We start from the raw sequence: 14,381 nt of genomic DNA on the forward strand, positions 1-14,381 counted from the left end.
ACAAAGTGACTATTTGGCAAGTTATTTGTGCAGTGATTTCTTGATCCATTTGGAAGTGAAGTTTGGACTAAGCTAAAGTATATTTGTTAAAGTAGGGTGACCACATGATTTGTGAATAAAGAAACTCCTTGTGAACCAGTGGTGTTTCATTTCGAATCAGAACCCACAGTACGTAATAATATATAACAAATTTTTTTTCTACAGCTGCTAGTTGTTCATATTAACACTTCGATTCCATCGTCTCATTATTTCACTTAAATCTTTCTTGAGTTGTCTTTATTGGATATGTCCGTTGTAAGCCTACAAAAGAACGTGTAAAACCGAGTGAGTTACACATCGGTGTAACAACTCCTGAAGATGCCCCGTGGAGGGGTGAAACACGTGTTGAGTGAATTTACGGTGGCGGTTGTGTAGTTGGCATTGTCTGTCGCATGCGCATTTACGAGCGGGCTGACGGGCGGTGCACTTTCATGCACGACAACCACTGCATGTGCGGAAGTGGCTAGATATTGGTCCTTTCTTATTTAGGATGGACTTCCACAATGTAACGCCTCATTCCATTAAACGTGTAAAACCTTTAGATTTTTAATTCAGATTAGATTTTAAGATTCCTTTACATCTTCTTCATCCTCCAGGGTTATAAGATGACGAAGAAAAAGAGCTCCATCTACTTCGATCTTCCGCCGCACGTGTACCAAAATATCGTGAACAGGCAGCGTAGCAAGTATATACTCTGCATACCCTTCATGAAGGTATCATTATAGCTTTAGGACATCCTCTGTTGACCAAAGACCTCCCCCCTGGATTTACAATAGCACTGACAGGAAGCGGCCTGCGTTCAGGATCTTTTGAAAACCTTGACAGGAAAACCTTGCCCACCTTATAGGTGATGTAATATACATATATAGTAAATGTTGGTATAAAAAACTATCTAAAATTCAAGTGATTATGGAAGCGTTCAGAAATTATTCTTTTGAATGAATTGCCTACGCTAAGGGATATTCTACGTTGCTATTATAAATCTTTAAAGACACCAACATCACCTCACTCCAACTCTACAAGATCCTAAGGTTATGACAACTGGTGAACATTTGAACAGACAAATGAACCGATTCGGATGTCGGGTGATGAATCATGGTAGAAGAAATTGGTTATGACTGTTCTCCCCCAGTAGCAGTTGTACTGGATAATAGAATATCGTGGGATTCCCCTGTTCGATGCGACGCTGACGATAACGTAATGTAGCACCTACATTCTTTTTTTGAAATTTCTAGATACATGCATTTCTTATGCTACCATCGTATTTACTTTTCATTTTGGATCCACTATGTTCTTAAAAATATGAGACTATGAATTCACAAACTATGATATAGAAGACGCTGGATGTAAGCCACACCCAAATTGTTCTATTGGATATCTATAGGGTGTTCTATGTCTAGCAGTGCATTTATAGCTCCAAAATTCGATATACACTAATACCTCGCTTTGCGTCGTTTCGTTTTGCGTTTTTTTCGAAGTATTATCGCTGTTTAATTAATACTAATTTTCACTGTGCGTCGTTAGATTTTCAAGGTTGCGTTGTTTTGGGTTCGAGTCTTTAATTTTTTTTTAATTTTCTTTTTTTTCCGAAAGATGGCAACACTTTTGTTTCTAATTGCGCCGTGCCATCAAAACTCGGGGATAACTTTTCTAACTACGAACAACGCAATTTGAATACAGTTTTATTTTCACTCACATAGTGTGTTGTACTATTTTAGAAAGGGAATATTTTAAAAAGGGAAAAATAATAAACTAATATAAATTTTAACGTGTTGTTTCTGGTTACAAAAAAGGTAAATATTATTCCAATTTATTAATTGGCGGAGTTATATTATTTTTGTTTTTTAAATGTTTACTTTGTACAATTTTCTTTTCAAAAAGTTGTATTTTCGTAACCCTGGAACCTATCTTTGATCTTTACATGGTTTGCTATAGAAAATCTTAATTCACTCTGCGTCGTTTCAATTTGCGTCGCGTTTTTTGGAACGTAACCACGACGCAAAGTGAGGTATTGGTGTACATATCAAATCACTATTGATAAAATTGAATTCAAATCGACAGTACTTGAACAAGGAAGACCTGAAGACTGTATCGACGGAAGCAAATGTTTTCTACACGTCGCCTAACGAAATATTATTGAATACGGGAGATATTACCAACGAGATGTATGTTATAAAACAGGGCATTTGTGAGGTAATTCATCTTTATTTTGAGTATAAGCCTTTTTGAAATACTCTACCCAATGGAAGGGAAGGAGGCATTATGACAGTTTCTACGCAAATTCTGCACTAAAAGGCATTCGTACATGATTGAAATTCTTTTCGGGAAAACCAAGGAGTGTTACAACCAACCGGTGTCATTATTTCTAGACAATTTTTTTTATGGCCCCCGCTATTGGGAGCCTCTCGTACCCCCTTTCTAGTTTGGGACAGGGAGTTTATTTACACATAATTTTTTCAGAGTTTTATCTTTATTCGACACTTCCATACTTCTCAATTTCTTTTATTCTTTCCTTTTATCCTTCACAATATCTTGCAATTTTTGTTCTTTCATTCCTTCTTGCTTTCATCGCCTACCTTTCCTCATCTTTTTACTCTTAAGTGGCTAGATACATTTATTTTCTAATTTTATCTTTATTTTTGATATCACAGATTTGTTTCTATTTGAAATTTTTAATACATTGCTAGACTTGTCTAATATTCTATTATTATTTGATAAGTTCATTTACATGTGCATTTATTTCAAAGACAATTATAACTTAGGAGTCTTAAATAGTGAATAGGTTTCTTCTAGGCAAGCATGTATTGTAAACCTCGTCATCATTTAACATCAGGCGAGACAGAGGTCATATGATTTGCCTATAAAGGAGAAATAAATAGAGTCTGAAGTCCCTATGAAGGTTTGATGACAAATAACTTTTTTGTATCTAAATAACTGTTTCTGCAATGACTGTTTCTGCATCTTAATAACTTCTGCACTAAAAGACATCCGTTCAAGGTGGAAATCCCTTTCAACCTCACCAAGCGTTTTAATAATACTTTTATAGTGAACAGCCAAAAAGAACAACCAACCGGCATCATTGTTTCAAACTATTACTCAAGAGTCTTCAAGACAAGAGTGAATAGGTTTCTTCTAGGCATGCATGTATGGTAGACCTAGGCATCGCTTCAAGCGGGACAGAGTTCGAAAGGATTGCCTATAAAGGATAAAAAGAGCTTATTTTAAGACATTTTTAAACTGGAATATTCTAACTGGACAACTACTTCTTGTCAATTTTCCATTATTTCCGACCTTTTTATTTTTTTATATTTGATGCCGTTAAAATGTGTCGCTTATAGAAACAATGCATTCAGATAATGCTTCAGAATTTGAATGTTCTGTGATCCATGTCAAATAACGACTTTTCAGATAATAGATCCAGAAACAAAGGAGGTCGTCAACGAATTGAGAACGAGGAATCATTTCGGTGTGCTCGAATGTTTGCTCCGTGAGTTGAAATTATTTTCGTGCTTCATTTCTGAAAATTTAATTGTGTTGAATTGATTTGTACTCTATATAGAATGGCTCTAGACTTTAATCTTTACTTTTAAAGCTATATCTAAAAAAAACATTTAAAATATATTAGGCAATAACCAATTTCCTGTGTGTCATCATAATAATTTAAGCTGTAAGATGTCGATTGCTGCATATCCAATACAGGATGATACTGTCTACTGGAAACAGCATCGAAACACTTTAGATTCTTAAAAATGAATCATCAATCAATAAACGAATATTGAAATTATGAGAATCCTTGGCAGCGATGTCGCCTGATTTGATTGATTTCATTTAGGCTATATCTGACAGTATATATGTGTGTGTATATATATATATATATATATATATATATATATATATATATATATATATATATTAAAAAATCCATATTGTTAAACTTTCTTGAATGATGTGTTGTTATAGAGTTTCTTCTTGCTTCTCTACAGCTATAACACCTTACAAGGCAGAGTCAAAAATGATATAGATAAAAAAATAAGTTGATCAATAAGAGTTCTTTTAAAAGTTTCGTTGTTGAATAAATGAGTTTTTTATTTATTTTAGTTACATTTAACTTGGAGTTTGTGATAATAGATCAGAATTTTGGCATGTTTCTTTGGGTACACGTGTCATTATTATCACCATATCGGCCGATAGAAGCCTGCTATATATAAATGTATATGAATGTATGTGCATATATATAAATGTAGCTTATTCCGATGATCCATCTTTCGTTGCCGACAACCAGCTACTTCTTACGCCTTAGCTATGCCATTGGTTCACCTATACATGTAACGACGTAAATTAAATAACTAATTATTTTTAATTTAAGATTCCTTTTCTTTAATTATATTTGTGTTATATTTTTGTGTTTAATCCTGCAAAGGTTTTCCTGCCTTCTACACGGTTCGAGCGGTAACACACGTACAATTATTCTCCATATCACGAAAGTACTTGCTCGGCGCTATCGAAATACCTCAAATAAAGGACGCTATCGACTTTTCCAAGAAGCAACCCGTAAGATCCTAAAATTAGTGATTTTTTTTTAAGAAATGCTGAAATATCCCCGCTAGGGCAAGTTATATCGGTTATGACTAAAATCGACATGACTATCATGTTATCGCTATAGCAGGACTACGACTATCCCCTACTTAGACCCGCTACTTGGTACGACGCTTGTCTACCAAAAATCTCACTCGTAACTAAGCGTCCACTTATACATCAACAAGGAAATTTTAACCTATCTCTGCAACTACAGATATAAACAGGTAGGTAATGTCTTGTATTAAGATGACATTATGTGTATATATATTTATCAATAGTGCTGTTTTCTAGGCGAAATAAAAAAAATTGAAACTAAATTATTGGGTCTCCAGCCGTATCACTCTATGATATTTAGTGGACTGTAATCTGACACGTGAGGTCAGCTTCCAAAAGAAACGCGCAGGACGATACAGTAAATAAACACGTTTATTTAAACTAGCTTACACTGACTAAAACTAATTAAAGCAACCTAACTACACTATGTTAAGAGGTTCCGTATCTAAAAGAGAGTGCGTTTTCATACGGAACCCGAGTCCCTATTTTCATTTACTCCCGGTTCCGTGTATGCACGCTCGGCGAAGGACTTGCAGGTGCGTGGCGTGGCAGTGAGATTTACTTTTGCCTTAAAAACAAACTCTCTTTGAATGTATCACCTCAATGAATGTATCAACTTATTGTATCATCACAAATGTGTTAGAGAGCAAGACGGGTTCAATGTCGTGGTAAGTAACAGTAGAGAGTAGAGTAGAGTAAGCCGGCTTTACGCATTCGCCTTTGGACGTCGAATATAATCGACACTCAAAGTGGTAAATTGAAAAGTTTCAATATAGGAGATATGGTTAATGTCTGTTTGTTCATTAACTAACAATTTTGATAATTGGAGGAGAAAGACCAAAGAAATAATAAATTCACTGATAAACTGTTTAATTTAGAATTTAGCGCAGTACTGATAGGAAGAGATAGAAACTAATTTTAGTTAAAGAGAACGATTTACGCTTATTACGTTGCAAATGTTTGCAAAAATCGCGGTCGTAAGAAGCGTGCGTTCAGCGCGCGAGCATAGCTAACAATGGCGGGCGGCGGCCGAAGATAGCCGAAGATAGCCGAAGTTGACCGATGCGCCGGCGCAGGCAATAAACTCACGCGTAATGTAGGTGCGTACTTTGCGTTAATAAAGATACGACTATTTATTGTGCGTCATTTTAGGTCGCCACAGGGAATTTAGAATCAAAATGATTTAAAGTTGAAAACACACTTAGTAAAATACATTTAATTTCTACAATAATAATTAATCGTAATTTTAAAAGGAGTACAGTCGTCTGCAAGTACGCCGCCAGCGTTTCCTGTCTTACCAACCGTCGAAGCCCATTCCAAAGGTGGAACGGTTCCGTTTGCCGAGGAAGCACGAGCATGACTATGCATTCTTGCAGCCATTCCACAAGCTCGGCTTTCTTTCTGTTTTGAGGTAAATGTTAACAATAATACTATAGGGTGGGCCATAAATTTTTGCACTTTTGAAACATGTGTAGAAATAAAAGTACAAATGCAATTTTTTTATGATTTATTTACCGTAATTATCATTTATTTTTTCAAAATTACATCGTCGAGATGTGCTCCGTCTCGCCGTTGGCACTCCTGTAATCGACTATTGTTTGTGTGTCGTGTTGCTATTTGCAAAAATTTTTGGCCCACCCTATATAAACATTTTCATGTTTTTTTGCAAAATTTATATTGTCCAAGAATTTCTCTAACAACTAATGATATCACATAGTTATGAAAAGTAGATGATAGATGTGTTTACTTTCATCATCATCATTATGATGTTAGCTGATAGAAGCCCACAGCAGGGCATAGCTCTTTCCCAAACATTGCTTCCATACCAGTCTTGCGATTCCCGCATCCAATGACTTCCCACGATCTTGGTTATATCGTCGGCCCATCAGTGAAGGGTCTACCAATGTCACGTCCACCGGCCCGTGGTCAGCCCCAACGGCCATGAGTTGCACGAGCGATGCTCCCTTCAACTTCAGATAATAAATTCTTCGGCCACGTCTATAATCTTGGTTCTTCTGTGAATCACCTCATTTGTGATTCTATCTCGCAGCGAAACTTCGAGTTAAATTCAGCCAACGAAAGAGAAGGCTATCTCTCTCTCTCCTTTTCTCTCTGCTCTGTTCGTCGTCTTCGGCCACGTCGACAATCTTGGTTCTTCTGTGAATCTCCTCATTTGTGATTCTATCTCGCAGCGAAACTTCGAGCTAAGTTCAGCCAACGAAAGAGAAGGCTATCTCTCTCTCTCTCTCCTTTCCTCTCTGCTTTCGAGTCCATCGTAAGCGACCACGTATCGAATCCAAAGTTAATTAATGTCCAAGAACTTCTCATGCTTTTGTTTTATCAAACAATATTTGTACATTGTTCGATAGGTAAAATAGGTGATAGACTTGTACATCAAATTCAAGAATTTCGTCATCTTTAATACGAGTATTATCATGATAGCCGATAGCAACCGCATGGCATGGGCCTTGTCCAAAGATTGCAACAATGACTGATCGTGCAAAATCTTCAGTACCAACAGCCGCGGATTGGATGAGAGATTTGCTCCCTTCCAGTTCAGACGAGGAATTTTTCGATCTACGTCCAATTTTAGTCGAATCTTATTTTTGATTCAATCTCGCAGTGAAATTCTGAAGCCATCTCCATTGATCTTCGGATGATCTTGAGCCTTTTCAAAAGGTTCATCTTTTTATATAGTTGTGTTAATAAGCTGTAATATTTTGTTCGACTTTTCCATAGGTATATGTTTCCACGTTTCACAATTCGTCCGGACAGTGAATATCTGATGCATGCTGAGTGGTGTCGTGGATGCTGTGCGGTCCTATCAGCTCTTCTCATCCCCGGGTTCCCGTACCTCGTCCTCGAGAGCTATACTGTCTATTTCCTCCTCATCCTGCTGGACTGTTCGGCTTATTTTGATATGTGAGTACATTATTTTTATAAATGCATTATCGTTATTGATTGATTGAAAACCTCATTCTACACTTTAGTGCTGTGATGTTTAAATTACGTGGTCTGTATTTTTTATTTGCGTATAAATATTTGCGTTGATTACGTAGGGGTTTACTGGAAATACCAACTGCAGTACTGGAGCACAAAGATTGAACCACAGCTGAAATAAAGAACAAACAAACATATACAACTGCTTGATATAGCTGTTCCGCTTATCTATCCTCTTCTTCACGTGCCACAAACACTGTAGCGGGTTCTTTAAGAGTCTATCACAACTTTTATAACTTAGATTACTTTATGGATATATCAATATGAAGGCTTTGCGAACGATAGCGGTTAACACGTGTCTTGACTCCGTGTGCGGTGGATTCGTGACGCGTAGTCTTGACCAATCGCGAACAGTTTTCTTCTTAGTACATGCTTATAAGGAACGATGTTCTAAGGATTTGAACTTGGCATTTCATTCAACACAGAAATTTAAGCCAAATGGTCATTTCATTACATTCAGTTTCTGGCCCTTAACTTTTTTAATCGTTTCATTAATCATTTCACTTTGGTTCATTTAAATCACTTGTGTATTTCAAGATAAGAAATCTAGAAGAACTCTGTTATACATCGGATTGTTCCATGTAATAGCATTCATAAACTTAAATAAACGTGGAAAGGACAAAACATATCAAGCGAGTCCTGATTTGGGATTTTTCTTCATCTGACTTACATTGCAGCCATAGCGGCATTTACAGATTCTGTTCGTGTGAGAGGTCGGAGTGCTGAACGGTCTTAGATCAAAACCTATAAACTTTACCTCCGGTTAAACTATTACCCGTCAATAAAACCAAGAGCACCCGACTAGTATAGTTTTAGTCGTTTTCAGCTAGATACATGTAATGGTTCGTTGTATAGATTTTTTATTGGCTTCCGCTATTGGAGACCTCACGGTATCTTATCTTATTTTAGGGACAGCGCAGTTATTATCAATAATTTAATTTTACGTTTTAATTTTACTCTTATTTACATTTCATTTACACATTGCCTCCCATCCTTCTATATTTGAAATTAGTATAAAGAATGTCATTATTAACATTTCCTATTATTATTATTATCATCTTTTTCTTCTTCTTCAACGTCGTCGTTATCTTTATCATTACCGTTATCATTATAGCTATCACCATCATTATCACTATCATTATCATTATTACAATCAATATCACCATCATTATCATTATCATCATCGTCATCACCATCATTATTATCATTTTATGATTATTATTTTTCATTTCTCTAGTTTTATATGTTGTATAGATTGCAACGTATGCTGGTTGGTTACTTCAACGAGAACGGTATTCTGGTGTACCATCCGGCCAGCACCGCGGACCATTATATACGTGGAGCGTTCCTCATCGATCTGTTCGGATGTTTGCCACTCGAGAGACTGGAAACGCTACTGAAGGAGTTATATCGTAAATATTACAATCATCATAGAAATTACTAATACTAATTATCATTTCAAAGTTCTAAAGTCCACAGCTAGGGTCCCTATAAATTTCCAATAAAACCAGAAAGGATTTTTTTTATGGACCCCGCTGTTGGGGACCTCTCGTTCCCCTATCTCGTGTAGGATAGGGACTTTTTAATTCTAGTAATTTATTCATATTTTTTATTATTATCATTCTCCTCTTTCATATATCATCTTATCTGTCGTACTGTTTCTTTCGTTCTACAATTTTCCCAGTCTTTCTCTTTCATTCCATTAGCCATACATTCATCCTCAACCACTACATTCTAGGTTAACCAGAAAGGATTAGGGGTTGAAAATGCAGAAAGGCATTAAGTACGCCTTTACAACATTTATAAAAAGGGTAAATAAATAAATAATTTGATAAAAGACAAACGTTGGTCTTATTGGTGGTCTTCGTTTTAGCCTATAGACCACAAGGCACAGGGCCAATATACCTTAATCGCCACCCTTGGCAGGCTGAATGGCGATCATAGTTATTCATTATGTCACACAGATGACTCTGCCGCGCATGCTTTCGAAAATTGTTGGTGGACAGTGGAAATACTGTATAATCAGAACAAAAGGTGTGGACAATTCAAGATTGTATTCCGAGAATGGAACCCCGACTTATGATCGTAATTCCTAGTTCTCTACCACTAAGCTATCACCGCTCGAAGAAGGTTATGAGGGTAAATAGCTTAAAAAATTGTCCGGCGACGGCAACTTTGCGTTGTCTTCTTGCTACTGCCTTGTGAAAAGTAGGTAGTTTAAATTAGAGCCTCGTGATTGGTTAATCAGATTTTCACTGACCAATCCGAGAGCGACACGACATTGGTAATTTGACCAATCAGATTATCTACTAATCTAGCAGAGACAAATTCCAGCGAAGACGTGTACAAGAAGACAGTTGAATTTCGCCTAAAACTTAGTGGATAACGTGGAAAATTTTCGAGATTCGAAATGATCAAGGTTACATGCATCAGTGCAGTCAAAAAAATAGTATATAATATTACTAGTCTAGTAAATTCTCCTAGGCAACTAATTTTCTGCTCTTTTTAATCTTCTTCATGTATTCTTCTATTTAGACGACAAGTACCGTATTGCCGTGTCGCGTCAGTACTTGATGTTGAACCGGTTAGTTCAGCTATACCGTCTGCCGTCTGCCATACAAGGTCTAGAGCGTTACATGCGACGTGACATCGTACTCGTGTATGGCAACCTTTATTTTCTAATCTCTTGTAGTTTTGCTATGTTATACAATTGTAATTGTAGCCCATTTGCGATATGAAAATCATTTCAGGCACATGATGTCCACTGAGAGAGAAATGTTACCCCGCTATGGATTTTTTGTAAGACTGGTTTGATGCAGACTACATTTAGACCAGAGTTCCTCAAACTTTTTGTGTCGTAGACCCCTTGCCATGTTTTTCCGTGTTGGGTAGACCCCCTACTTACCTGATATTGATTTCCTGTAAATTTCTAACTGTAGTGAAGTTTAGTGTTAAAAACTTAAAGTAAAAACACATGTTAATTTATACATTTATTAATTGAATTTAAATTAAAACTACTCAAAATAAAATTTTGTATCTGTTATGTAAAATATACGTAACATTAAATAAACACGAGACTGGGACTCTCAGGTTTTTAAAAGTTCAAAATATATTGCGACCACAAAGCGAATACCAACATCCTACAACTTCACAATTTTATAAACATATATAATATTTTTTTTACTTCATAGGTACTTTTATAAATAATGTAAATGTTTTGATATTTTAAGATGATGTAAGTAAATAGGTACTATCAGTGTATGTGTTGAGATCCACTATCGTGGATCCCCGTTTTCATTTCATGGACCCCCAAATTTTTTTTTCGCTGACGTAGACTCCTTGCAGGTTGTCATAGACCCCTAGGGGTCGATATAGACCACTTTGGGAATCGCTGGTCTAAACCAAGTGACCTGTCTACTTGGTGGGTGGACATCCAGCGTTACTATCTATTCTGTGTGCTGTATGACCTTCTATCTCTCCGCCTTGCCAATAATTCGCTTGAAAAACATTCCTTTTACATTGATGAAATTATAAATCAACATAGAAGTAATATATATAAATCTTCTCCTAAACCAATTTACCCAAGGTAGCTTGAGTCGTGTTCTTTGACCCTGCAGCATCAAAGCAGCTCCGCTTTACCTGGCCCTGCTGAACGTGATGACCTGCTTCTTGGTGTTCTACTCCGTGGACGTGTACACCATGGTGCACGAGTACGCCGTGCTCATCGTACCGCGCCAGGATAAAGGCGGATCCTGGGTTGAACTCTTCAAGGATAACTGTGATTATCAAAGCAAATCATTATCATCTTTTCAGGTATAGGACGTCCAGTGATGGACCTAGACCACCATAGATTTCCGAACACACGACGTCTTCCGAATCATATAAAAGATGGTGAAATTGTGGTCTCATATTTTAGGAACAAAGAGATATATAAATATATACACAAAATGGAATTAAAAATAAGAAAAGGACCAATATTTAGCCACTACCGCACATGCAGTGGTAGTCGTGCAACAAAGTGCACCGCCCGCCAGCCCGCTGATAAATGCGTATGCGGCAAACAATGCGAATCACACAACTGCCACCGTTAAACAAATTAACACGTGTTTCACCTCTCCCCGGGGCATTAAGGAGTTATGTTACACCGATTAGTGCCAAACACAGAGGAATACAAAATAGTAGTATAGTATACATAAAGAGTCAGATCTTGTTTCTCTGTTTATATCTTTTTTTGTAATAGCTGTGCCTGCAAAGAATGTAACAAAAAATATATTTAGTTTATTTTTTGTTTAAGTTATTTATAAATTATAAATAGCCTAAGTTACTCCTCATTACATCAGTTACTTATCGGTATAAGTCACGTCAAAATTAGTCCAGCCATTTGAGAAACTATCCGAAACATGCGGACAGATAATTTTTTTAAAATTTGTACTTTCAATGTATACCGTGTACATATTATATTATTTTAATATTACAAACAAACACTCCAATTTTATTTCTTTGTACGAATTTCTTCGAGTGATCAAAGCAAAATGTTCCGACTATCAATCAATATCGGTATTGATTTTTATTTGTCTTATCCAGTCCGATTCAATTTGACAAAGAGCACCTGGGACCTGCACCTGGCCAGCTACTTCTGGGTGGTATACGAGACCACCACCACTGGCTACAACGCCATCAACCCCAGCAACTTTGACATCATGAGCATCATGTTCACCGGCATGGTTGTTGGTAAGTAATCTCTCTTTTAGTACCTTCTGGAAGTTTCTTCTGTTAGCGGCATTAACAACATATCAGCTGTTATATATCCACTGTTGAACATTGTCCTCCTCTCCAAGATTGGAAACTTGCATCCGTCTACTGTTGACCTTAGGTCCTCTGTCCTCATGGGTGGATATCCTTCGCTGCGCTTGTCGGTTCATGGTGGCTATTCCAAAACTTTTCGGCCCTAACAGCCATCTTCAGATGAACAATTCTTCGAGCTACCTCGGCTTTGATTCTTATATGAATCTTCTCATTTCTAATTCGACCTTTAAACGATGCTAGCCTATCTTCTCCATTGCTATCTGTTTGTCCTTGACCATCCTTATATATCCCGTCGTAAGCAACCATGTCTCGGATGTATATTATCACCCACAACACACTTGTACTTCGTCTTCAGGTATTTCGAAGGAAATGATGTTTCGGATCTTCCCCAACGTTGACCATTTGAATTGTATTTCTCAAGTGACGACTCTTGAAGTTTGACTTACCTGGCAAGACTGTTTGTTTCAGGTGTATATAACTGTCTACAACTTTCAGCGTAGTAACTACATCTTGAGTAGTCAAGACATGAACAATGGACATCAATTTCTTAGTCTACCTCATTTCAGCCGATGGACGCCCACTGCAAGGCATAGTTCTCCCCCAAAGATCACAACGATGACCAGAGACTTCCTGTGACCATAACAATGTCCTCAGTCGCTGGTCATGGTTGCTCACTCGGCAACCTTTCGACCCTACCTGCCACTTGAGACCAGCAATTCTTTGAGCAACGTCGTTCGTTTGTTCATGGTTGGACAATTTACAGATGGTTATTCTAAATTTAAAAATAGTTTCTTCTTTCAGGAGCTATGATAACAACTTACTTCTCCGTACGTATCATCAGCATACGTTCTATCGTGAATAAGCCACTCGCAGCCTTCCATCAGCACATGAAGGATATGACGGCATTTATGGACAGAGAGAACTTGACTCCAGCCATACAGAAGTATATTTGTGATTTTAACATTCTTCCTTTGAGTCCTTATTTATATATCCTATTTGCTATTAATTTTATATATATTATCTGTATTTGTCAAGAGTTTGCTAGAAAGATTTGATGTACAATATCGTTTACTTTAGAACGTAATTACGGATTCTAAACGCATGCCTGTCTTACTATTCTCGTATCCAACGACATTTCTCCTTTTTTACATTATGATTCACAGCAGTATACTGAAAAATCATACACAATTGCCCACAAGAGAGTTGTTAATATTATGGAGCTTAGAGAACGGTATAAATACCATCATCATTTAGGATTTATGAGGTCCACTGTTGGACATAGGACTCTACCATAGATTTTTATTAGTACGTAGTAAAAGTCGTTGGATACAGGCAGCGCAGGACCGGACATCATGACGATGATTGCGGAAAGTATATCCCTTGTAGTGGGCATCCATCGTCTGAAAAGAAGAAAGGAAGAAGGAATGAAAATAAGGCTTAGTACAGTAAGAGGAGAGGTATGAAAGTGAATTTACTATTAATGCAATAACTTGGTCTGAAAAATAAAAAGGCTCTGTTAAAATTTAAAGCAATGATATGGAATGAAAAATAAAACCTGTGATAAAGCATTGTAATAAAAACAGTAGGAAAAAGAAAAATTAACTGTGATACCCTGGGAATAGTGATGAGGAATAAAAAGCGATGCATGGAAGGTAAGGAAGAATGTAAGATAGATAATGTGAAGGAAGTGAGATGACGGAAGAAATTTAATATGATGATATAAAATAGAATGTGAGTATTTAATGTTGTATATAGACCTTATAGGGTGGGGACCTATGTTGAACGAGAAGGCCTTAAAAATTACCAAATAAAAAAACTGCATTCAAGTATTATATATCAAGCTTATACTTATTTGCAGTACATTTTATATATATTTGTGTGTGTGTGTGTGTAGTTTGACGAAA

The 14,381-nt window shown here is 36.8% G+C and overlaps 1 protein-coding gene across 1 annotated transcript in view; it reads left to right on the forward strand.

The window, feature by feature from the left end:
- LOC137922519 (uncharacterized) overlaps positions 1 to 14,381 on the forward strand; it is a 54,043-nt gene that overhangs the window by 22,173 nt on the left and 17,489 nt on the right. The window contains exons 18-28 of the mRNA XM_068765565.1: positions 636 to 752; positions 2,101 to 2,232; positions 3,448 to 3,526; positions 4,460 to 4,590; positions 5,925 to 6,082; positions 7,411 to 7,593; positions 8,926 to 9,083; positions 10,207 to 10,330; positions 11,289 to 11,449; positions 12,256 to 12,402; positions 13,279 to 13,420. Coding sequence (XP_068621666.1) covers positions 636 to 752; positions 2,101 to 2,232; positions 3,448 to 3,526; positions 4,460 to 4,590; positions 5,925 to 6,082; positions 7,411 to 7,593; positions 8,926 to 9,083; positions 10,207 to 10,330; positions 11,289 to 11,449; positions 12,256 to 12,402; positions 13,279 to 13,420 — 1,532 coding nt within the window. The remainder of the gene's footprint in view (positions 1 to 635; positions 753 to 2,100; positions 2,233 to 3,447; positions 3,527 to 4,459; positions 4,591 to 5,924; positions 6,083 to 7,410; positions 7,594 to 8,925; positions 9,084 to 10,206; positions 10,331 to 11,288; positions 11,450 to 12,255; positions 12,403 to 13,278; positions 13,421 to 14,381) is intronic.

Source organism: Battus philenor, unplaced genomic scaffold (assembly GCF_028537555.1).
Source record: "Battus philenor isolate CCGP_79_NKW_IND1 unplaced genomic scaffold, ilBatPhil1.0.hap1 SCAF_2, whole genome shotgun sequence".
Classification (NCBI taxonomy): domain Eukaryota; kingdom Metazoa; phylum Arthropoda; class Insecta; order Lepidoptera; family Papilionidae; genus Battus; species Battus philenor.